Raw genomic sequence first — 26,412 nt, 5'->3', positions numbered from 1 at the left:
ACAGGGCATGGCCTCAAGCAGTCTTTTTTCCTAAAAATGTTGCAAAGTAACAGGAACACAGATGAAGCAGGTAAGAAGCAGGCCGGGGAGGTTATCACCCACTGTAGACACGTTGGTGACAAAGTGGCTTAATATGTCCATATTCATGATATTTCCACTGAACTACTGGGCTAAATACACTGTGTGTTTCAGTATGATTTATGGTTGCTAATTCCATTACCCATAGATCCCTTTCACAAAGCCCTCACAGCTAATGAATTTAATGACACAAAGGCCAAAACCTGAATATATGTCACTCTGCCGAAAACCATCAATAACTGGGGAAACATTAATTTTTACAGCCGTGGCTGCTCACAACCTATTTTACCAATCATAAACTGCTCTTTAATCAAAATCTGTTCACCTCTAAGGTCATCAAAATTTGCTGCCAGGCTACTTGTAACTGCCTGGCTTTTATAAACCCAGATGGTAGGCTTACTCTCTAAGCTATAATCTCTCCCGCTTTGTTCGGAGTTTTAGAATAGTGATTGTAGTGTCCCCTGTGAGTTGCCACTGATAGAAGTTACAACTCGTGATATTGACTGAACCCACCACTTTTAAGTAATGGCAGGAATTACGCATTCTCCTGAAATATCACCTTTAAGCTGGCTGGGAGCTGTCAGTCTCCACTTCCATCCTTTGAATGCTGTGTGATGTTAATTGTACCAGCAGCTGCTTGATCTGCTAAACAAACCACTGGAAGCCTGAGCTGGTTGTTTAGGTTGTTCCCTCGGTCTCCATGATAATTGGAGTGCTGCTGTTCTTCTCCCTTCACGCTTTGTCCTTGACCTCTGTGACTCAGTCACCAACGGGCCTGTCTTGTGTTGGAACAGACTGTAGTGATTTAAGAGGAGTCCTCTCTCAACTGGATGGTATTTGAGAGAATCTGATGGATGTACCACCTGCAACGAAGGAGATGGAAGGGAGTGAGTAGAATAGTTTCATTTCAAATTTGTCATATTAATTGACATAAATGGAATAATATTTTCACGTAAATATTATACATAGAGTGCATTGGTACTTAACAGCTCTATGAAGAAGTACTATAGAACAAAGCTGTAATTCAGACAGTTCAGCAGAGTAAACGCCCGTCAGGAGCTCTAGCTCTTCACTCCCCTTTGGCAATGTTTATTTTATATGAACACGCATCAGCGTGTTTATGTTGTCAGGTGCTTCTGCGTGGTAACATTTAAAACTTGCATCTTATCCACAGTACACAGCATTATAACCTGAAACTCATCTCTGCTTATAAACTACAGCACAGAGAGTGGCATCTTATCGTACAGTGTTTATGTCCAAAATTATTCTACTTCAGCAATCAGGCTCCCAAGTTAAAACACTGAGTGATGGAGTTAATTAAGGAGGAGTAGTGCTGTTGTAGCGCTAATGGTCTACAGATACAAGTGCCTCTCCGTGAGGCAAAGTTTGTCAGGAAAGGTAATGTCTTTCATTGCACCAGCTGATACAGCTGGAGAAAAAAATAGATAGCTTTGGGCCCACAAGCCCTTCTTTTGGTTTGAGTACATTAACATTTCTATCATCAGAAAAAGCAAAAACACTCCCCCACGCACACCTAAAAAAAAGAGTATATCAGTCTTATTTCAAAAATTTTATAAAGTAAACTTGGCAAGTTAAGTATACAGTACAAAGACAACAGATGCCAGAATTTTTTGAATCTTGAAAGGCAGAATATTATTAAATGCATCCTATCAGCAAAGTTGGAAAGGGTGGCCATGTGGTAGTTCCCTAGTGATAAACCACTGCCTTTCCTTCCCTAATGAGTTCTAACCTCCCTTCTTTTGCCTGAAAAATTCCACATCTTCCTGCAGTTGAGTCAAGAAACAGTTTGTTTGCAGAGACGCTTCTGAGACACTTATGATTTATTTTCCAAAACACGATGAGATCTCCAGTATTTTTTTCACTTTTATCATGCTACTAATTGACGTTTTACCAGAAATAGAGCCCAGCGGTGTTACCGTCCTGACATGCAACAGTAAAGGCAAATTACTGTCAAATACAAAAGTCCTGCTAATGAAAATTCCTTATGCTCTCTATTGCAAGAAGTTTTAAGGCATTGATACTTAATATCAATATCATATGCAGGTAATAAAGTCCATTTATACTATTTGATTTGTGAAGATTTTCTAGTAGACTTTAAGTAATCCGGCATTTGTTTGTTAGAAATGGACCAAAAATGTAAATTAAAATAATGGGAAAATCCCAGGCTTGTGTTAGTCTACCTAAATAAAAATGGACTCCAAAAGGAATTTTAACTGAGTTTAGCACTATTTCACAAGAGATTGTATCAAACAAAATTAAAGGAACATAAAACATTTACTCTGGTAAAAGCAACAATGTTTTAAACAGACACCTGCTGGTGATGCTCCCATCGTTCCTTTTTAGTCTGGTGTTCTAAACTGGGTAATTATGTTTTTGTAAAGTTTCCTAGAATGAAGTCCATTATGAGTGTTTACAAAATACAGGCACTCAGGTCTTACCGCACAAGTTTTGGCTGTTAAGGTAGAAACAGAAAAGGAAGTGCTGCACAGCCATCATAAGACGTCCTTACTGTCCTTGTGGCTTATATGCAGAATAGACTTTTTTCCTACACAGTTAGACTATACAACATTGAACATAAATGTTACTTGTGTTTTAAAAAGAGTTGAATTTCCATCATATTTCATTTTTAAATATGGCTAAACTTGGCAATGCTGAATGAGAAATAAGTTTCTGTTAGCGTTAGGAAATTATTAGAATTCTTATTTTACTAAATCTCTTTTTGTTAAAATGATCCACAAATTACGAGTTAGAAGCTGTTATCCTGTGTGTGTATAATTGTAAGAGATTCAAGGGAATTGAACATATGTGATACTGAGAATGTAAAGGAAACATTTAATGGCATCCATACGAACACATTGGACTGAGTGTTTAAGTGTTATACATCATTTGTTTGACATCATTACGTTATTATAATGTAAATCCAGCTGTATTTTATGCTCACTGATGCCATTCAAAGTACGTAGCGTAAGATCTCTGTTAATTTTTCTTTGGAAGTGAAGTGCTGTGTTTTCAGCACAGCCTAAATAATGATACGTAGGATTCGTTCTACTCTTAGAGTGGCAGTATGGTGTGAAATTATATACTTGGCTATGTGAGGGCGCACCTGTACTGATAAATGAAGTGCCCAGAGCCCCTTGATGGTCCCCAGTGCTTAACTGGTCCCTCCCTCCCTCGGTCTGCCTTGGGCCATCCCAACCTGCTCACCAAGGAAAATCTGCTGCCGCAGGGGCAAGCTCAAAGCACCTTGGGCATGAGTCAGCAGGCTGTGGTGGGAAGTAATATTGGTCTCTGGAGGTCTCTAAATCTCTTTTACTTAGTAGGTAAACTCTGAGTCCATATGACCTTTAGTTTGTAAGCTTTTGTTGCATTATAAACTTTATTTTGCATAAAACCATATGGTTTGTAGAATTCTTTAGAGATGTTTGGTATTTTATATTCTGGAAGACTTACAGTGTAGTAAGGCTGAGAAAAAAATTATATACAGCAAAACAATAATCTGAAGGTAAATTGGTATTAAAGGTACCGGTGAGATACTTTTATATCCTAGCGGTCTGACAAAGTTTGCGAAGCAAAGGATTTTGCAAGTAAGGTAGGCCAACTAAATGTCGAGCTACATCAGAAGAAGCAAGTGTAGAATGGATTATTGAAACACAACGTAAATTTATGCATCAATAGAGCGATTTCATACGCTTTTTTTTTTTTCATATTCACCTTTTCTCAAAATATGTGACAGCAAAAATAAAAGGAATTCAGAGATAGACAAAAAATAATTAGGGCCTTAGTGAGGTCATTGGTGCATACATAGAAAAAGAATAAATTTAGAATGGAAGGAAAGGGTGTAAAGACTTACACAACATCAGTAAGTATATTAACAAGTGGCAGAGCCAGCACTCTGCAATGGTAGCACCTACATCTAATTCTTAGTTTGTCTTCTTAGACCCAGAGCATAAATCTCATTGTAAAATTGAGAATGTTTATTCTGTGCTTTTTAACTCTAGTCTTAAGCATTCAGATTTTCTGTCTTCCCTGCACTGAATCTTTTCCAGTTCTTCAGTGCCCATTTAGATAAGCTGGGCACAGTGCTCTGGGCATAATCCTACCATTCTGTTAGATGGTGTCAGACACATCTTCCTGCATGATGCAGATTTACCTGTTCCAGGCTCTATTTGGATAAATAGCATTATGCTCCTTCATCTCTGCTTGAGAAAAAATTACAGATTGGTTTGTAACTGAGCAGTAGTATACCCGCAGAACTTTTAAATAAGCTAAACTAAGCTCTCTGAACATATGTTGCTATTTTGTTCATTAAATAACAGATTGCAAGCTAATTCATACTCAGCTGAGACATGTCTAGTTAAAAATAAAAAATCCAAACATACCAATAAATAATGAATTTAGGAACTGAAAAAATTAAAATATCTCAAAAGCACTACAGGTTAGATGCAAACCTTTTAAGGTTCATTACTTTTTAATATATTCTCTCTGATATACTTCACTTAGTAATGATACAGGCTATTGTAGTCTTGTCAGTAAATGATAAAACAGTTCAATTTCCCCTTCTTTCTGTGTGGATCCAAGAAGTATAGTAAAGTATACTTCAAAACTGATAGGAAAATACTTCCGCAAAGGCCTGGCTTATTTTCGAAACTAATTTTTAATCAGGTGCTAACTAGGTGATAAAGCTGCTTATTTCATTTTTGTCAGTCTATAAAGCAATTTAGCTACATGTTTGTGATTACAAAGGCATTTTAGCCTGACTCTTAAGGAAAATGAGTTTATGTTAATGCTGCTCTTGTCCATTGGTCTGTGCCTCCAATAACTTTTGAGCAGAAAGGCAGCACTCAACCAACATGGCAGAGTAAGGGAAGCATCAAAGTTATTAACTTTCCACTTTCTGAAAAGCAGAGGCCTGCTAAAAAAGCAAGATCTGAATTATTGTATCTCCTGAAGGAAAAAGTAATAGAGGAACCCAGCAGCTGAAGAGGAGCTGTTGAGGTCTGTGCTCCATAATTTGGTAGGATACCAAGCTCCATTATACAACCTCCACGGCGCAGTGTGTGCTCAATATTGATCAAGGGCCATCCAAAAGAATGAGTCGGAACCGCAGAAGAAGAAACGTTCAGGACAGAAGCAGAACTCCTCCCTTCAAACCTCAAAGAAAGGCGAGCAAGTAGAAATCCTTCAAACTAGCAGAATTACAAGGAGAGTTCTTCTTGTTTATAGCTAGCATCAATACAGCGGTTTCTCTTTTGGAGTGAGTGCATGGAGTTTGGAAAGTGTCTCAAAATAAAAAAGCTAAACAAATCAACATCATTATTGAAGAATGAAAGCAAAAACCCTAAAAATAAAAAAGGGGGGGAGGGGAAGACATTTAAGTGGAGTTTGTGGAGTGGATGCGGGAGTGTGCGAGTTAGAGTAAAACAAAGCAGATCCAATATACAACAAAGCAGCAGAATGTTATATCGATCTTTTCAGGAAACATCACAGTTCTAGATGTGCTATGCTGAAAAGAAAGAACTATTTAAAAATAATGAATTCTCAGAGGAAAGAATTTAGACATTTTCTAAACAGCCCTTTCTGTCTGTAAAAAAAAAATGGGCTAAATGCAAGTGCAGATGAGAAGGCCAATAGGGAGGGCCAGGAGCATCTCTTCTGGCTTGGACGCTCCTCACACGAAAATCTGAATTGAAGCAAATTATTGTAAATGTAAAGTTTGAGTTGAAATCATGTTTTATAGTTACATTTTTAGATGAATGGAAACTTCTACCATGTCAATGAACACATTGAAAACAAATAACACCGTATTTGCATATCATACTTAGACTTCTTGATGTAAAAAAAAAATTACAAGTCTGATCATTAGCAACCATTAAAAATAAAAACAGGAGTTGTTATGGATAGCATTACGCTGAACAATAGCAACGGGATAAAAACTCATAGCTAAGCTAATTTCTATATCACTCCCATACATTTTGAAAACTTGTTGGCTTTAGACAAATTATCTTGTGCAATACCTTTTTAGATATTTAAATGATTTTGCATTAAGTTATTTTACAGAGTCTACTGTTTACTCAGAGTCCTGAAGAATCGTAAGCATGCATATTTAGATATAATGCTGCTTTATATCCCAAGCAACATTTTTTGTGGTATAAAAATAAAGTTAATGAGATGTAGACTTAGTTTCAAGCAAAATAAAAATAACCTTGCCAAATTAGAAAGTCTGTAAAAACTAATTGGAAACTCACGCTAATTCTCAGCATAATGAATTTGCATTGCTTCACTGAAGTGAAGGTCTGATGCAGAAGACTTGTCTTTAAATCACCAAAATACTTCAGAATCTGATGCGAGGTTTTCTGTGATGCCAGCAGCTGGATGAAGGGGTGACAAGTGTGATAATTAAAAAGGAATCCCCCAGGAAATCTGATGCGTTAATGTATTGTGATAAATTGCACTGGGAGATATAAGGTACCCTGCCAACCAGAAATACTTTATGGTTCACAAAGCAGAACCAGTCTGTTGCATGGAACAAACTAAACTATTTGTCAGATAATTGCGTGCTATTGACAGGATAGGGACAGTACAGATAAAACGGGAAGAAAGGAACTAAAAGATATGTTGCCATATAGATGATGTGGGGTTTTTTCCCATTTACCTAGAGAAGCAGTCACCTTGGCTGCTCGGTATTTGCTGCGTAGCTTTTGATGTACCTTGTAGAGTCTAACTGCATGTCCTGGCAAAGATCAGCAATTTTCTAACAGGACAGTGGCACAACCATTAAAACGAATTGTCATGCAAATTATAGGATGTGTAATAATCCTGCAAATTTTCTGTAGAGTGGATGTAAGATTGATACCACTAAGTAAGGGAATGTCATTGGTCAAATACTTGAGGATGCTGGACATCAAATATTATGTCCAAAATTGGGGTAGCTTTCAATTCTAAAATAGCAGGATACAGGATTTACTGAGATTAATTGTTATATGAAAGTGCCTTAGCAGATTATTTCAGAGCCTCTGGACTGTTGACTCCAGTGATTTAATTTACTGAGGTCTCCAATTTTCTAATATGCTTAGAAATGCTTTTCTGGTATATGCAAACTAATATTACAGGGTAAACCTTAATGCAACTGTAAGAATGCTGCCTTGATAAAAGATCAATGAAATTAAAAGGATTAAGCCTGGGCCAAATCTGTGACAGCTTTGCTTACCACAGCATAGAAAAGCTTATGTGGAGCACTCAACAACCTTGTTTCTCCAGTTGGGGTAAATTGTGACTGTCACGGAGAAAAAAGTGCTTTTTTTCCACCAGCCATTCCAAGAAGGGAAGGGGCACGCTTTCATCTTTCACCTTGAAGACACATCATGTCATAATTTAAAGAAAGCATGTGCTGTAAATGGATGGCAACAACAGTTCCTTGCAGGGAATTTTTGCAGGTTCATCAGAGCTCCGCTCTAGCTGGTTTTGTGCAAATTTAACTGGACGTCTGCTAAGGTAAAAGGAGAGCGGGGGTGAGTATAGAAATGGGACAAAGCCACGTTAGACACTGAGGTAAATTAGCTGGAAGAGTTCCAGATTAACAGCTTCACAGTTTACCCAGTCTGGCAGCAATTTTTATCAGCATCTTCTTCGCAAAGTATTTGTTATTGTTCTTTTAAAAAGCAATTTCTTGCCTCAATTCTCCATAGCTGTGTTTCTTGCTGTACTAAGAGGCTTTGGAGACTCTTGTGGGAAGTAGAGAAAACAAGATTTTATTGTCCCTTCAAAGTACTGTTAGACCATCTTTGTATCTTCGTTATCTTTTGCAGGAGGATTCAAGCTCACTGGCACTGGCTGAGCCACCGTAAAGCCGGGTAGCAGGGTTAGCACAGGGCAGGACCCGTACAGTCACAGCGTCCTTCTCGGGTGCTCGAGGGCAGCGCTGAGGGTGCCATAGGGCAGCGGCAGCCCAGGTAGCAGGGCCTTGGGTACCCACCGCGCATGTCTTTCGCTCCGTCTCCCTCGCAGCCTGCTCCGGTGGCTGTGAGCTCCTTGCCAGCTCATCTGCCTTTAGCTGCCACAAAACCTTTTCTCTGGGTATCTGGATCATTAGTGCTCCAGATGGGCTTTAAGAGGGCCTTTTCCCAGGTCTCATTAACAAATGCAGTAACAGACTCGTAGAAGTGTGTTAACCTTGTTTTATCAAAGATGTTTGTTAGGTGGTAGGAATTATTCGATTATTTTCTCTCTTGATTTGAAGTGCAAGACTAATTCTTATACTGTGTCTGTTTCTTCTACAGACATTCTTAAATGCAATTTATACCTCATGAAATCAGTTGGTATCTGTGCTGCAATTCAATGTCAACTTGATTTATTTGTTATTTACCCGCCTTCCCAAAAAATCCTATGACAAATTAAGTGAATGTTATATCTTCTTTTTTTTCCTTTTTTTTTTTTTTTTTTTGTTGAACTGCTGAACTACAGTGCTGGAGGGTGTGTGTCTGTGTCTGATATTCTCCATTTCAGTAGAGTATTATATCTTAAATTATTTCATATGTTGCAACAACATTTTACAGGCAACTGGGTTAACAACATGATAAAGCACAATGCTTTAATCCCATGAAGTATTCTATCACGCTCATGCTCTCTTGATCTTTTTAAAATAATAACGCTCTGTGGGTTTCTTTGCCTTTTCTTTGTTGTTTCAGATATGCCAGGTAGCCCACACAACCAGTTCACCTTCAGACCCCTCCCGCCGCCACCTCCACCACCGCACGCCTGCACCTGTGCCAGAAAACCACCTCCGACAGCTGATTCTCTCCAGAGAAGATCAATGACCACCCGCAGCCAGCCCAGTCCTGCTGCCCCGACTCCCCCCACCAGTACGCAAGATTCGGTGCATCTCCATAACAGCTGGGTCTTGAACAGCAACATACCGCTGGAAACCAGGTACAGACCAACCTGTTGTACACAACATATCTCAAATGTTAAAGAAAGAAAGAAAAAAAAAAAAGATGGGGAGGGTGCCTGACGTTGACACGAGATGGTGATGGGGAATTACAAGTTTGTCATTCAGGACATGCCAATGCATTTTGATTTGAGGCCGTGTCGTGTAGCCATGGGAGGCCTTATTTCCTTGATTCATCTAGATCATTAATGTTCATAAAAGCATGTGTTTTGCAAAGTTTTGGAAGACATTGATTTCCTTAAGGTGTGTAGATTAAGTAGGTATTTGAGTTGTGTGCAGTCAGGATTTGTGCTTGTGTACTTGCCTCAGCCTCCCGCATTCTCCCAGGGCCATTTGGTAATCAGGAGATAGACGTTTTGTTCAGTTGGTGTACTCTGGCACTTCTGGAGTCAGTCAGTGTTCAGGCTGTAGCTTTCCTGTGGATAAGAAAAAATAGGAAATAATACTAAAATACTATTTTCTTCAATGCATATTTAAACACTTTATTGCATAATATACACAAAGACTATATAATTTGATAATCATTTGGTAATAGAGAAATGATACAGGCCCAAGACAGGTATTGAGCATGGAGAGCCTTCCCTCTGGGAGCTGGGGAAGGGAGGCTTCAACTTCAGGGTCATTCACAATTTGCACAAATAATCTACTCTGAAAAATAATTGAAAGCAAATACATTCTGTATTCAGCAAACCTGCGTTTCAGTACCCAAAGTTCTGCCACAGAGGTAAATACACAGTTTCCTCTGACTTTTTGGCTGCAATAAGCTTTTTTTGTTCCTGATAACTATTAGCTAATTTGATGGCTTTCAACGACCACTGTGTTTGCTGACTTGATGCTTAAAACAAGCCCTTGATTTCCTATAACCTTCTTCCTCTTCATTGCGAACAGATCACCAAGAATTTTTAACTAGGATTTCCTTTGGGTTTTGGCATTTTAAAACACGTAAAGTGCATGACTGTCTGTGAAAGTTGTGTTTGGCAACAGAGGAATGTCTGACATCCAACTAATCTGATTCAGAGAATATAAGGTATTATGCATAGAAATGTTTTCTTTTTAATACACATATGTCCAAGGGCCAGTTATCACAACCAATCACTGAAACCTAAATTTTGTTCTTTTGTAAGAAGGTTGTTTTTATGTTATTACAAAACTTAATTTTAGTATACATCTTTAAACACTTAACTGAGGCTAATCAGAAGTGTCAAATTAAGTTTTTCTTCTCTGAAAGGCTATTAAGTTGGGATTGAAGAATAAGCTGATTCATTCTGAAATAAAACTGTCCTTATTCGTCTTAAGGACAAATCACAAAAAGAATCAAGGAGGATGGAAACTTTTCTCCAAAACAGAACGTCAACAAAATTCTAGTTCAGCTAGTCCTTCTAGAGCTAGAAGCTTCTGTATACATAATCTTTATAAAGATAAATCTCTGTCATTTCTGGTGTAACAAGCTTATATGTTCTATACTTTCTGCCACATATAAGGCTGATCCCTGGGAATTCTGTACCCATTAAGTACCTTTTGGTTCTCTTCATTTAACAGTTAGGTAGATCTTGTTTAGCCTTTCTGCATCCCTGCTCACAATATTCTTGTCAGACCTCATCGGGGAAAATACTTTGCAATGTTAAGTCTCTTTTGAGTTCCGTTTAATTTTTCTGGTTTCTTATTATTTTTGCAAATTTGAAACTTCTCATGAAGGATAAATACATAGATATGTAGTTATATCTATAATTATATAGTTGGATACTGATGAAAGGGCTGTGCAGTGGATTAGGAATTCAGACTGGGAAACATACTGTGGGCTACATGTTAGCAATTCACAAAGTCTGGGAATTTTCCACATTCCTACCCTTCAGTGGTTGTTTCAGCTGATTTCATGCACCCTCTGGTACCTAGCTGCAGCCTCTCATGAAGCTGGCTGAAAGGCAATATAATCTGAAAGCAGAATCTGTGAGACTGTTTGCCAAGATGTATCTGCAGTTTACGTGCAGACAAGTGATATAGCAGGGGAACATTGTAATAAAAATCATTTGTGATCACCGCTTCCCAGAAGTCTATAGTACACAACACAGCCTTAGAGAAAAAGAAGGGCTTGCAGTCTATTTTTTTCTTCCTTTAACAGGGAATGATTCAGCTCGAATTGAACAAATACTTTGGCCTAATAGCTGGATTCTCTTGCTTTCCTTTTCCATTAATGTTTAGCTGCCCATTAAAAATAATCCTACAAAATAAAAGGAATCATGTCAACGGCAGCTGTGTTTCTGTGCTAAATCTTTAATAGTGCCACATCTACCTAATATGTACATACCTAATATGTCTAGGCAGATTTTTTTTTTTTTTTAAATTTGGAACATTTGCAATCAAAAAGGATACAATAATGTATTCCTTACTGTAATAACTGGGCAAAAATCAGAATGCACATGTTCAGCTTTTCTTCCAACTGTATCTCCTGTTAATCCATAAACAGCACATGTGTTTGCATGGTTTATCTACAGCCACGTAATATTAGAGAATTTTCAGACAGGAAAAGATTTCCTAGAACTAATCGTGCGACTAAATCCTGTTCATTCTGGACACTCAGAAATGAAGCCGGTTTATGAGTCTGCTCATAATGATAATGTGTCATATTTATGTAAAAGAAAATTCTGTAGTTCAGAAAATGTTTGCAATACTCTGATTAAACATGTATTCTTATGTAATTAGACTTTGAAACCCTAGATTAGACCGCAAAGGGCTGCAGTGAAGACGTATAGTGAGGTACATGTTCTGGAAGGTTTTTTGTAGAGTAAAACTTTGTTATATTTTTATAGAAAAGAGCAAATCAGAAATGCTGTTTTGTGCTTCATCTAGGGGTGTTATATGCATGGACTAATCTGCAAAACAGTTTTATCAGGACCCAGCTTACTAGCCCAGCTTTTTAATGAGGAGACTGACTTGGAAAGGCAAAATTACTTGTTCAAGTTCACACAAGCTTTTGGCAAAGACAAAAATAGAGTCTAGGTGTATGTCATTGCCAAGGCCAGTTCTCTAACTCTGGCAGTTATTCTGATCATAAGCAACCCAAATGAAAATAAGAATTAGGAACACCTTTAAAACTTCAGAGGACATGTCGTAGAATAGCTGTTGATGAAGAAATTGGAGAAGAGCTGTACCTGTAGGAGGTGTAACAGCTCAAACTGCCGAGTGACTGTGCTGCAGCCTTCAGCGCTGTAATGTGCCTGTAAATGCAAATGCAGGCTCTATCTGTATGCATGCACACACGGTTTTGAAAAAAACATATTCATTATTAAAATGACTTATGAACATGCAGTAATTTCATTGTCACACAGAAAAATAATTTGTAAGTATTGCCAGAAAAGGACTGCAAGGATCTGTCTCACTACATAAAAACACAGGAAACATTGATTCTCTTTTTTAGGATAATGTTATTGGGCTCTTACATAAATTGATTTTTTCTTCTCCCCCAGAATAAAGTACTTGCAACCTATTGCCTATTCCCTTCCTTTCCACTAAAATAATTGTTTTTTCAGGTTTCATAGATACTTTGCTCTAATGTTTCAAATCTTATGATTTACAGTGTAATACATTGTCATTATCTCTGACAACCCCATCTGAACATAGCTTACTACTTTTTATGGAGTATGTATTAAACCCTGACAATTCAAAGGAGTGTTTTTCATTTTCTCCATGCCCTGTTAGGTGACTCAGTATTTGTTTCCATATCTTGGGTTTTTTTGTGGGTTCTTTTTTCTGGTGTCTGCTATTTATTTTCCCACTTCAGTCAAATTCCCCAATAAGAAGAAAAAACTGGACGTTAAATAGGGATTTTTACCTGACATTATTTCTGATCCTCCCTATAGTCTGTTAGAGTTTCCTCATGAATAAACCATTGGACACGCTTATTTTGAGTAAAGTTTTGCATTTAGATTACCCAAGCATTAGAATTTTCAAGTTTTCTGTCTAAATATCAAAACTTACCTAATTTGATTTTGTTTCAAAGTGTTTATTTTTAGTCCCGTTTTGTGCTTCAGTATTTTACATATCTACTTGTTCCTTCCTTTTTTAAATCAAATTTCTTTCTAGTTCCTCTAACCCATTTAGCAGTGTTGGCAGTAAGGTTAATGCTGTGCTGAATGGACTGAAATCTCCCTTCACTGCGCTGGCAATGAGCCAAGTACTGGGGAAAAAGACAGCTTAATTTAAGCAATCTTATCACCATGGTAATAGCTCTTCTAAGGGGACAGTGAGGTACCAGACCATGAACCTGAGATTCAATTATCATTAATTTATATAAAACTTTGAAGTACTAGAATAATAAGAGAAGTATTTGGGGTTCAAGGCAGTTATGATTTTTAGTTACTATTCAGCAATATTTCAGAGCCCTAGAGTTTGATTATGGCTCTAAACACTTAAAAACTTTGAGAGTTTTGGAGTTCAAGAAGTTATTCAGCTCATCATATAGATGGAGTCATTCCTTTCTGTGTTATATAGTTATTTAAAGGTGCATATTTAAGCCTATCTGGATTTCTGTTTTCCTAAAAATATCGTCTTGCTTATAATTCTGTCTAGTATAGGGGAGATCTTGACAACTGTCACTTATCAAGAGATTTATTCTGTACTATGGTTTTCCCTTGTTCTTTTTTAATCAAGCTCATCATTGTTTGTGCTCTTCAGAAGTACACGGATAGCCTTTCAAATCACAGAAACCTGTACATGCTGACATTGTGTTTAAGCTGGAGTAGTGCTAACAGTGGAAATAATTAAAGAAAAATGCATATTATAAATACACACTCACATGGTTCAGTGTGAGCTCTTGGAAGGTTTATTCTTTCTCCTTGGTCTCTTCATTTGAGCACCTTGTGAATCTCGCCCCCAGTGCAGAGCTACAGAAAGCACTTTTGTGCCTTCCTTTTTCCCAGTTCAAGGTTTCCATGGCAAACAGAACGGCTTTTACAGCTCCCAAGGCACACAGGTGTTGATGATCATAAACCACCAAGCCGGGAGACAATTCCTATTTGAGCAATGCAATTCATTAGGAACTTGTTTGCAAATGGAGCCTGCTCCTGGCTTAAATGACCAGACTTGTGTTTAGTCCAAGAATAAATGCAGGGGAGGGCTTCGTTTATGATCTTTCCTTCAAATCATGTTGGTCAGTATTTGCTATTATGACATGTCACTTGTATTTTGTCATTTTCTGCCTAATTAAACAATAAATCTAACCTATAGAGAGACTGACCGTATTAAAAACAGACACATGGCAAGGGTTTTAAATTCAGTCCCAGTCCCATGTGTTTTCACTGCACAGCAGAAAAGATCTAAAAATATTTAAGACTTCTCAATTGAAAACTGTAAATATGACCATGAACTTAAAATAAAAGCTGTAAATATGACCCTAAATTTAATAATGCGAGAATTAAAGCACCTTTTATGGAAATAAAAATATAAACATTTGTCAGCTACAATGAAGTACAATTTTCATGTCAGCAGCAATGGCACTTGAGGGTCCTTCTTTTGATTAATTTGAGATCCAGTCACTAAGGACAAGAAGGTGATTTAAATTGTTCATATACTCTACTGTATTTTTTCTTTGGGAGAAGCTCTGGTGTGGGCTTCCCTGGAATAGTGGGATAGTATTGGTATGTGTAAGGTTTTTTTTATGCAGGCTTAATATAGTAACTGGAACAATCATGCTGCAGATACTCTTCGCTCATTATTTTGAATAATGGAACAGTATATAAAGTTATAACTAAAAGTGGAGATATGTTGTTATTTTATGGCCAATAAGCAAGCAGCCTCTTAGCTTTCTATGAAATACAGTGTTTTCATTTACAAAACCAGAAACAGACTGAATATAAATTTTGAAAGAGAGTGATAACTACAGGTTAATACAAAGGGTCTAGGCTGATTTGGAAAACAGAGACTGTGAGAAAGGATCAGAGATATGCAAAAGATTCTATCTTTTCCTTTCAAAGAAAACCACATAGGTACGTGTGATGTTATTGCCCAGAAATGTGTATCTATCCCCTGGGTAGCTAATTCTAGGAAATCTGTTTTGGAAGACTGGATAGTAGTCACACAGTTAAGGTGATACACCTCTTGTCAAGTAAAATTTGTGTTATTTGTCCCAGTAGCTATGCAGCTTGGCTCTAGACCATAGGCACGTGAGTGTAGGTATTTGGAAGTAGGCTCAAATGCTAGTAATAAAAGTCAGTTAGAATATGCATGAATACCCACAGGAGGAAAGTCATGGCGAAGAGAACTGTGGGCCAACTACTTCTACTTCAGTTATCTCGTTCCTTTCTTTGTTTTAAGTCATGCTTCTAACCACAGAATATAAGCAACAAAATCACAATATTGGTATTTTTATCCATCTTGATTCATGGTTTCAAAGTACTCTGCAAATATTACATACTATTCTTTATATAACTTTTGTAAATATTATTGGAAGTACTATTATTCTCATTTTCCACATCAAAAATTTAAAATTTATTGCAAAAAATTAGAGCAAACCATGAGCTTATTCCTTCCTTACCCCACAAATCTCCATGTGCATTGATCAGTTTTACTCAGCTGTTGTTTGAGTTGTAGTGCTAAAGGAAAGTTCTAAGCCACAGAAAAGCACTTTTGAAAACTACTGGATTAATGTAGCAATGTCACCATGTATCATAATAATAAAGCCCATACTGATCTATACAAGAGTCATTTATGTCCCCAGTGTGGTAGTTTTTGTTTTATCTTTTTTTGTCTTTTTTTCTTTTTTTTTTTCACTAAATAGCCAGTGAAACCAGAAGACAGTTGTATTTTGGACAACCGTTCCATTTTAGAAGCTGTTCTTCATTGATTTTGCACTGTCCTATATTTATATAATTATTGTCCCAGATTTCTGCCAGGGACTTGAAAGTTTAGTCACCTGGTTAACAGGCTTAGCTTGCCTACATCAACAACAGACCAGTGAGTCAGCATCATGTCACTTGTTCTGTACTGAAGGGAAAAGGAAAGGATACAGCTTCTTTTCACATCCTTTCACAGCCAGGGTCACAGGGCTAAGTTTTCAAACGCTATGTAAAGAAAACATGAGTGAATGAAGGGAAGCAACTCTATGTGAATGATTCAAAAGGCAAGTCCAGCTCAAAGAGGAGGTTTTAACAAAGAAGTTCTATTCCCAAAGACAAATCTCTAGGGGGTTTCAAATGTATTTCAATTATACATGTAAAAATAGAATGATAAAATAAATTAAATAAATAGTTTTCATGGCCATTTCCCTCCTCTTTCACCCGTGAGCATTCTTGTTCCTACAGTTCTTGTACACAAAAAGGTAAGACAAGGCGGATAAAATTATAGGTCAGATTCTGTCTATAATTATAAGTCATGTCTTATATTCACATACAGTTTTCCTGGGTTGGTTTTCAAGATGAGGGTATAGTGCATATGTCTTTGTTGTCAAGTAGGTGTCTTGGTTTTATACTATATACTTACCTTAGAATAGCTGTCTTGTTTTTATACTATATAGTTTGCTGAGTACCACGTGTGAGATTTATAAACAGAGGTCCATATTCTGATTATTATCTAAGTTTAGAAGTTTCCTTTTTTTTCCCCTCACACTTTGGGTACAGAATAGGATGGATAGAAAATCAGGCCAGAGCAAATTTCTGCTTCTTCCCACTGTCACAGGAAATATTAAGTGACCTAAGAGGCTCAGGTAACAATGGGCTCGTGGCTGATGTTTGCCAAAGTAGATGGGCAACTGTATCAGTTCCAAATCCCTTTTGGCTACTGTCTTTATGTATTTTCTGGTTATGCCAAAAATCAGAATCCTTCTTATCTTTCAGCTACCGTGCCTCTTAAAAATTCCCTTTGCGCTTCTGTTGACTTCGAAAAGAATTACTTCAACTGCCTACTTAAACGTCGGTATCGATATACAGTTATATATATTATATGCAGTTATAGACTTTAGTTGAAAAGAAATTGAAAAATTTAAATTATCAAACTGAAGACTTCTTAGTTTTCCTATCACATAGCTATGCAGTAATTTGTAACACTTTAAGTAACTATTTCTTGAATGTGAAACACAAGAACAAATGTGTTCCTACTTGGTTTATCCAGGAAAAATGCAGACTAATTTTTTGGCCAAGATGTTGCAAGATTTGTGTTTCTACTAACTCACCTGGTGATTCACTTTCAAATCTGCTTTTGTTCTTAATTTCTTTCCTCTTACAAACCAGTAGTTTTTAATGGAAATGGAAGGAAAACATGTTGTAGGTACAAATGAAGGTGGACTTCTAGGCCTACAGACGCTAGGCAGAGGGTAAATGCACAGAACTTGCAGAAGTGATAGCAAGCCCTTGACAAATTGAGGGACATTATTACAGTACTGGGATATAAAAATATTTTCTCAGAATTTAATTAAGGAATTCTGTGTGGGGTTAATCTGGTTTCTGTAATAGTATTATGTTACCGCCACATGAATTCAGTTGGGATGTTGCTTCATGTGTAGCTTTTATAAGACTTACATTACCATTCCAGATAAGAAGCCAAAAGTACATAACACAACGTCCTGATGGAGAAGGGTGAACTTAGAAAGAAATTTTCTCTTTAGAAAGAAATGAACTTCTGTTCTCTAACCTTCTCCTAGCTGAGAATTCATCATTTTTGTATGAACTGCACTCTTGGAGTTATACACCATTCCTCTTGAGGTTGAACAAGAGCACTTAGATGAGCCACATGAAACTGCTTCTTCACAGAAAGCAAGCTATTCTGTGATCAGCAGGACTAAGAGGTCTAATTCCATGCCTTCCGTCACCTGAACTCCCCAGTAACTCCCTTCCCTCAGTCCTTATCTCTTTACTGGGCACGTCAGTGTAGCAGGTTTAGACCTAGCTATTGATCAGCCAGTATGTATTCTGCTTCGTTAGCCGCGCTGGATGGGTGGCTAGAGGGGCTTAGCCAGGGCAAAGAGCTGAGGTTAGAAACGGGAGCTCACTGGGGCTTTTGCTGATTTGGGGGTTTTTGGGGGGGGTTGGGGGTTTTGGTCCTGGTCTTTTTCTTCCAGTTAACTTCACTTGAGAGGATTCAAAGTTCAAAAGTTTTACATTTGTAGAGATGAACAAATGGATAGATAGGCAAACAGACGTTCTGGTTACCTTAAAGAGGGAGTGTTTTCCAACTGCCTCTTTTATATTTGAAATTATTACTGAGCCTTTAATGTTTATTTGTGTATTGGAATTAGCAGTGTAATAATATTAAGTTACTTTTATTTCACAAGTAAATGCCTCACAGATTATGTCCTGTATTTCCCTTTTTAAGATAATATTATCATCTTCTTCATGGATGTTTTTGACATTTTTGTGAACATTTAGAATTTCCCCACTTGCAACAAGTGGTCTTATCCATCATCCTTATAAATTCTCTGATTTTTCTTGTGTTCCTAGTTTACCAAAAAAAAAAAGCCTCAGCTTTTCTCTTAGATCAAATATTAAAGCACGCACCAGGCTGCAGTCACATCTAAACTTTTGAACTGCAATTTTTATTATTTTGCTGTTTAGAGAGAGTGCCTGATTTTATAGAATTGATAGCAACAGTTTAGCGTGTCCTAATGTCCTTTGGGAAAAGTGGTGTGCTCAGACAGATGAGGACTCGCCTGAGTTTATGAGAACATAGTCACAGTCTAACTTTGGAAATTTGTCTTTGTGCCACCAGTGTTTTTCAAATTCTATAGAAATGCCTTTGGGTACTCGATATACTCTCCCAAAGAATGGAAGGCATAAACAGTTGTGATTTTTAACATTTTCTCAACATTATTTCAACGGTAGCTCAGTTTCAGTGTACCATTGCCTCAGAATCTCAGTTTTATTACAACAAATTAGAGCTATGTAAATTCTCCTCTGTGTGAATGGAGGCTTCTGTCTAAAAGGGTGTGAGCTGGATGCGGCTTCTGTGCACTCTTCTGCTAATAACGAAATCCCTCGGCACACTAGCATTTTACCATCAGGCTATGAAGCCACATTTATAAATCCCTGTGCAAGAGAATGAAATTATTCCTGGCTATTGATTTCAAGGCTGTTAGAGCCTTAATAATAACTTTCAGTTCAGCATTTCCTTCCCTTTACCTCTGATATCTTTGAGCTATGCACCATAAAGGACAATCAATACTGCCAATATCAGACCATTTTGCTGTAATTTAAAAAAAAATTAAATGAGAAATTATCAAATAAGTAGGTTTTTGTCATTATGTCTTGAAAATGTAAAGCAAGTAAAGAACTATTGACTGTTTTTATACATATATTATTTGTGTGTATATGTGTATGTATATACGTATACATACTTTATATATGTATATGCTTATATATAATAACACATTTCTTATTTTATATGGTGATTCTGCTTCTGCGTCCTTGAATATCAGTAGGAATTTTGCCATGACTTTCTTTCCTCCCAGAAGTCTAAGTGACTATGTATCTTGTTAACTACTGACTGAAAAGTAAGGCTTCACGTACTTGCAAAAGCCTTCATGTGTGACAACGAAGCACTGAAGCCAAAATAACCATCGGTATTGTCGTGGCCTGATATGAAGGAAGCAGATTTATATAGTCCTGTAGACAGTTACGTTACTTCATTTGAATGTATTATTTTACTATATTTGAGTTTAGAATTTTTGATCTAAAATAGTTACAGGTAACATTGCCATGTTCAGAGCATTGCCATCTATATAATGTATATATCTATAACTGTGGAAATCAGTGGGAAAGAAACTAGAATGTGTTGTCTAATATAATGCCAGGATGCTGTGCTCGTTAAGAGTCACTTGTCCTTTTCTTGTCCGAGTGCTGTTGACTTTGGTAATAAGTATGAAGCAGGAGTAACTAGTACTCAACATAAGCAACACAAAAATTTCATTCTCATGGTTTGTCAAAAGGCTCCTGATATGTAGGCACTGTAATCTGTAATGCAAGCTAACCAGTATTCTCATTTACCTTCTTTTTTATGTAACTGCCTGAATAAAAGGCCCTTTAAAAGATAAAACTGCACTGTAATACCTTTTTATTTTCTATAATCTGGCATTTTGATAACTGTAACCTTTCTTTTAAAATCTTATAATGGAAATACATAATATCACACTCATTACAACATTTTAGCAATTACCTTTTCAGGAACATGTATTTACATTATTCTTAAAGTCAAATGTCACAGTATAATCACGTTTCATACTCTTGAGTGTTTGATCCCGTGTACATCCCGCTGTGAATCCATCAAAGAAATTCTACCAGCATGGATTGATTGATCCGTATATGTGTTCAAAAACTTGTCTTGTGCCTTGCTGAAGTTGTAAAGGTACATTTGTCATTGGGAAGATTCTGGAGCATGCCAGCATTGGCCAGTTAACTTCAGCTGTGAAGTGTGTCTGTGGCTTTTGGCTTGCAGGCATCGTAGAGCCCCGTGATTCTAAATGCAAGATCCTCCTTCAATTTTGGCAGAAACAACTGAGGGCAACTTGCACCCCCAGCACAAGTGGCACGGTAGTGCTTGCCTGGGGCCGCAGAGCACTTGCACAGCTCTCAGTTCATGGAAGAACAGAGAAATGGGTTGTATAGGAACCAACGGCAGCAAGGGTCACAGGTGCTCTTACTCAGCTGGGAGCTCATATGAACGGGGCACAGTTCAGAGCACCTGAACTGCAAGTCGTTGCTTCACATCAGTGTCTGGCTCCCAAAGCAAAGAGCTGGCAAGCTTGGGAGAGTTGAGTGCTGTTCTCTAGGAAATGCCTTCCTGAGTCGGGGTGCTCAACAGCAAGGCTACAGAGATTCAGGCTAAAACAATACTCTAGTGGCAGCCCTGTGGCCAAGGCAGTCCTTGTTCTTGCAAGCGGTGTAGTATCAGTGCCCCTTCACTTGCTTTCTCAGCTCAGACCTCACGGCTTGAGACGGAGGAACACCAAGATGCTCTAAGCTTCTTTGGGTGCATGCTATGGCATGAGATTTAAATGTGCGCCTGTCAGAAAAGAGTGCAGAGAAGAAGCTTGCTCACTTACATAAAACAAAGGAAAGAAGGTCCAAAGAAAGTTGGTGTTTCCAAAAGAACATGTGGTTGGTACGGTCAGCCTTGAATGTCTCCTTTTTTGCCACAGTTTCTGAGCACATAGAACAGTAAGTTATCGTTTAAAATTAAATAACCTTTCCCAAATCCTCTCAGAGAGCACTTGCCGGTCCTGAAAAACATCCGTCTTCCTATAGACAACCACTCCATATTTCTGCACCAGAGCCCATTCTGCAAGGCACATTTCTGTACCTTATTTTTTGTGCTAATGTAGGTCTTTGCTATTTTTTCTTGAAGGCAATCAGTCTTCCAAAATATGCTGAAACAGGTCTCCAAATGAATTCTTTCTTAGTATGTTTGAGAATCACCACAGTAGGCAAAAGCTTTTGAAGAAAAACTGCTCTCAAAATAGCTCAATTAAGACTACTAAAGAAATTGTACTCACCTATACAGTAACTACAGTCCTTCAAAGTGGATTATCCATGTAGATTTTCCAAGTAGTCACCTTTCTCTCTTTTTTCTTTCTTTCTTTTTTCTTTTTTCTTTTTTCCCCTTTCTCCTTTTCCCCTTTTTCCCCTTTCTCCTTTTTCCCCTTTTCTCCTTTTTTTTTTCCCTTTTATTTTTCCTTTTTTTGCCCTTTTTTTTTTTTTTGCTTTTGTGTTATTTCCTATATTCTGGAGATAATCTATAGTAAAAATAAACGCTCCGAGTGGTAGTGGCTTCTGCACTTTTTTTGTACTCTTGGTGAGATAAACCCAGTTGTGTGTTTGTGGGCTGAGGGGGTACCGCTGGCAGCAATTCCCATGTCTCGGGTACGCCTGTGTAAGAAGGCACACAGGGGCTGCTCGTCATGGAGGACCCCCAGGTACTGTACGGAGCAATAACCTTTCCTCAGCATTACTCTGAACCACTGGGAGGATAGGTTAGAATTCATTTACGTTATATTGTTTCACTAAAAAATTGCTGGAAATCTCGCAGTGTGGTTGAAAACGCTTCTGGTACAGAGGGTATTCAAATACACATTTTCCTGTCTTTGATGCTTTCTGTGGATATATGCAGTATTTATCAGACAGTGCTTCTATAGTTCCTTTCACTCTTAAGTCACAAAGTGGTTTTTACAACGTGGTTCTTTGTCTTCTTTTCGTAGGCATTTCCTATTTAAACATGGATCTGGGTCTTCAGCTATCTTCAGCGCAGCCAGTCAGAACTATCCTTTAACATCCAATACTGTTTACTCTCCACCTCCTAGGCCTCTTCCTAGAAGTACCTTTTCCAGACCTGCCTTCACTTTTAACAAACCTTACAGGTGTTGCAACTGGAAGTGCACTGCTTTGAGTGCTACTGCTATTACGGTTACCCTGGCGTTGTTGCTAGCCTATGTTATCGGTAAGCCTCTCGTTCTTTTCTATGCTGAATTATTCTTTACCTTTTCTGTTCTGTTGTCTTGCTTGCTTTTACACTAATACAAATCATGTTTTACTAATAATGTTTGCCATTGGGTGCTTTGTAAATTCTGGCGAACAAATGCTAGGTTGGCCAGAGGTTGAATACAACATGGAATTCTCATTAACTTTCTACTCTGTTAACCTTGATACTGCCTAATAGAGAAAGAAATATTATTCAAGATGACATGTTTATACTAGCAGAGGACTCCTACTGATTTTAATTGCTGTGATATTTTTCTTAAATTAAACATTTGATTTTCATATTAAGCCTTACGACATTGTTGCTCTTAAAGAATTATTCGGAAAAGACTGATAACACTTAATTGTATTTTGCCTTGCTACCTCTATTTCATTTCTTCAGTCTGATCACAATTTAAATTTTTCATTTTTTCCTCTTAATTCTTATATCATTGCCTAGAATGACAGGTAGCTCTAAAAAGATGTAGTATTTTACACCATGTTTTCTAAGATATATTTTGCTGTCCCTTTATTGAATTTATGTTTCAGAAAAATGTTACATAGATTGAAGTGCAGCTACTTAATTTCAAACTCATCTTTGTAGGTACCTAACTTTGCAATTTTATTATCACAATAGATTGGCAGGATTTACCAGAGTAGCTAGAAACGCCTTCCTTTTTTTTGGAAGGCAGATATATTGGAAGTGGGCTTGGAGTCAATGTGATTACAATCGTACTTGGGAGAGCAAGTCTTCGTGACTTACTATATGATATTTTGGCTGAACATTAATTATCACATTGGTTTTTCAATTTGAATTGAAAATGTTACAAAACATTCATTATGTAGAGTCTTAGAATGCGACCGTGGCTTCTGTAAACATAGGGTAATCTAATTAATTTTTGCTTGTGTGATGCACTTTCTCACACACACTCTTGGTTTGTTGATTGAGTTGCCATTTCAGAGGTGGGCAAGAGCCAGAGTATCCCCAACGTCTTATAGCTTGAATGGGAATAACTCTGGGTTTGCCTGAAGGAGTGGTTTGTACTTGGTAAAACTTGTACAGAGATACAAGTACAGATGCCTCCAAATTGATAAGTGGCCACTGATTTTCTATATTCTCTGAATAAATGTCTTCATAGTGAAAATTTTGCAATTTCAGTCATTTTAGTTTTCCACTCTTTTTTTTGTCCCATAGTGACAAAGTTATGGTTACTGTCAGTGAGATACTCATCAAGAGGGATTTTTTCTAACGTCCTCATCTAATGCAGATGGGAAAGCAGATTTGATCATTTCTGGTGTATGATTATTCGAAAGCACCTGAGGATCTAGTAAGCTACATTAATTGCAGATTTACATAACAGCTGGTGAGCATATGCCCTCAGTTAGGACTGGCTGTATAATTTTTGCAGCCTCATCTGTTTGCTACATATATATCCCACCCACACCATTTCGATTTTATCTGGATGAAGCACTGTCTGTTTCATCCCTGCTTAGATTTCAGTCTGCCACTGAAATTTTTTTAACTTTCTAGAGATATACTGCTGCATGTCATCAGCCTGAGAAGGCTGTAAGCGCTCCATGTCACTGTGAATTAAAAAGCTCTATATGAATTTCCTGTAGACATGTCTGTGTTTATCTTAACCTAGTAACATAAAGGTGTAACATGTTTTCTTTAGCTGGGCAGAACTAGGCAAAATGAAGATATCTTTGTATTTTATAAATTATTATTATTGCTAGTTATGTTTTCTATAGCAAAATATAAATCTCTGAACCGGGAGTTCTAATTCAGAAAATTTTGCAAGATGCCGTTACTTACTCTTGTTTGCCCCAGAAATTTTTCAGTTGCATAAGCTTTCCTGCAGATTCAGGTAGTATTAGTTAGCTTATTCCAAATTAATATTCATGCTGCCCATTTCTGGTTGGTTAAATATTTAAATAAGTTCATGATCTGTTCTTATGAGTCAGGTACCTTAGTTCTTTCCCTTTTGTTAGGTATGAATACTAGCATATAAACTATTTTCAAAGTTCACTTGCTCTGTAGGGTTTTGTATTTCCATACCTTTTCATGTCAAAAATTTAAATGTGTATGTTTTAAATAAGAGTCGTTGAATATACAAAATCAGACTGTGTGTAACACTCTGAAGTTCAGATTCGTTCCCCCAAGTATTTTCTCTTTGCTCACTATGATTCAGGTCCCTCAGTCCTCACTCCAGGCAGGTTTCCTTCAAGTCAGAGGGAGCTATGTCTGAGCAATGACTACAGACTTGGCCCAAATTGCAAAACAAAAGTCATTTTAATTTCAGGATCAAACTTAACCTGGGATCAGCTCAGTGATTGTTACTGGAAGAATACGGGAGACTATGTAAAGGCACAATTATTTTCACCATTGTATTTTATGGCATAGTCCCCATTAACTTATAATGAGCTGTGATTTCAGGCCAAATGAATGTAGATCAAAATTTAACATTAAGCCTTTTCTTTGCCTTCTCTAATAACTTAAATGTGCTTTCTCAAATATCTTGTACTGCCGTTAGATGCATGAGCTACATGTTACTGTTAAAAATAGGCCCAAATCTCAGCCTCAAGTCAGAACATTCTCAAAGTCTTGGAAACCCAAAGCTTATTCCAGATCAAAAATTTGCAAATGGCTCTTTTATTTGTAACGAACTGAGACCCGTGACAGAGTGCTCTAAGCTGTGATTTCTTTTCAATCAAAAGATAAAGTAGCAAAATGGTTTTGTTCTTTAATTTTTCAGTCTTTCCCTATTATCAGTGAGACTCAATAGATAAACTTGTACTTGAGAACACATACTTCTTCTGTATTTTCTCTCCTTTGAACTACTAGTCAGTTAAAAAAAATTTCTCTTCATGTTTCCATTTTTGGCCTATAATCACCATGTTTATTATTTGGTCCTTTCTGAAATAAATTTGACTATTATATGGACAGTAAGGAAATTACAGAACCCTTTAAATGGTTGTGTAACAGCTGATTTATTGAAAATCTTTAGTCATAGTATTTAGTTTATCAAGTAAAACACATATTTTCACTTCAACAGGAGTAATTTCTGTGAATAGGTTCTAAAGTAATAGTAATTACTCCAGAAGAACTTCATTTGATAAAGTAGATGTTTGGTCTCCACACTAAATCTGTTGAATGGAATTGTATTGAATTATTTTCTATCAAATGAAGGCTTTTTTTTCTTTTTTTTTTTCCTGTACTTTCATATATGTCGAGAACTGTAATGCGTTCATGGCAATCTGGGGCACAATTGCTTGAGTTTGCCCACAAAGAGGGCGGTAAGGCAGGTGAGCAGCTGGGACACCCGCCAGGGAGGTGATGCTGGTGCATGCCATCGGGGCGTCAGGGGCTGCAGCAGCTCCACCAGCGGTGCCTGAGAGCCTGGCCGGGGCTGTGGGAAGTGGGCAGAGCGTCCGGTTAAGGCAGAGTGAAATTGCCAGTGGAGTGAAAGGCCGACTAGGGAAAACAAGTTATCTGCTCCTCAGACAGCAACGTGAAATGGGCAAAATCTGCCTGCTAGCAGTCTCTGTGTCTGGAGGGCATACGAGCTGCGTGTGTTTTAAAGATTTATGCAAATGAGTGCTCAAATTTAAAAAAAAAAAATCTTGATGGAAAATTTTTGAAATCCAGTTACCTTAAAGTTTTTCAATTTTTGATTGTGAAACAGAAATGGATAAATCCCTGGGTATGTGTTGATGTATATTTCTCTGGCATGAGGTGTTTGAAAGGACTGAGCTGGGTCTGTGTCACCAGTCTAGGCTCAGATATTCCCAGAGATGGCACCTTGCAAAAGGACAGTGTGGAAAAGAAAACTGAAATTTCTCTAATACTTTTTCAATAGTTTATTTTATCTGGTAAGTAAGATGAGGACTAGCAGACACTGTGTACGTACCGATGTCCAAAGGCTATAACATAAATTC

At 37.5% G+C, this 26,412-nt stretch overlaps 1 protein-coding gene across 2 annotated transcripts in view; it reads left to right on the top strand.

Annotated features, from left to right (window-relative positions):
* Positions 1-26,412, top strand: part of TENM1 (teneurin transmembrane protein 1) — a 347,960-nt gene that overhangs the window by 172,506 nt on the left and 149,042 nt on the right. The window contains exons 5-6 of one of the 2 annotated variants that reach the window (XM_072877199.1): positions 8,784-9,024; positions 22,218-22,456. In XM_072877199.1, the coding sequence (XP_072733300.1) occupies positions 8,784-9,024; positions 22,218-22,456 (480 nt within the window). Of the gene's footprint in view, positions 1-8,783; positions 9,025-22,217; positions 22,457-26,412 lie in introns of those variants that run through there. The other variant, XM_072877198.1, reaches the window with a different exon arrangement.

This window comes from Ciconia boyciana, chromosome 12, assembly GCF_034638445.1.
Source record: "Ciconia boyciana chromosome 12, ASM3463844v1, whole genome shotgun sequence".
Lineage (NCBI taxonomy): Eukaryota > Metazoa > Chordata > Aves > Ciconiiformes > Ciconiidae > Ciconia > Ciconia boyciana.
This window is presented reverse-complemented; position numbering and strand designations above follow the sequence as displayed.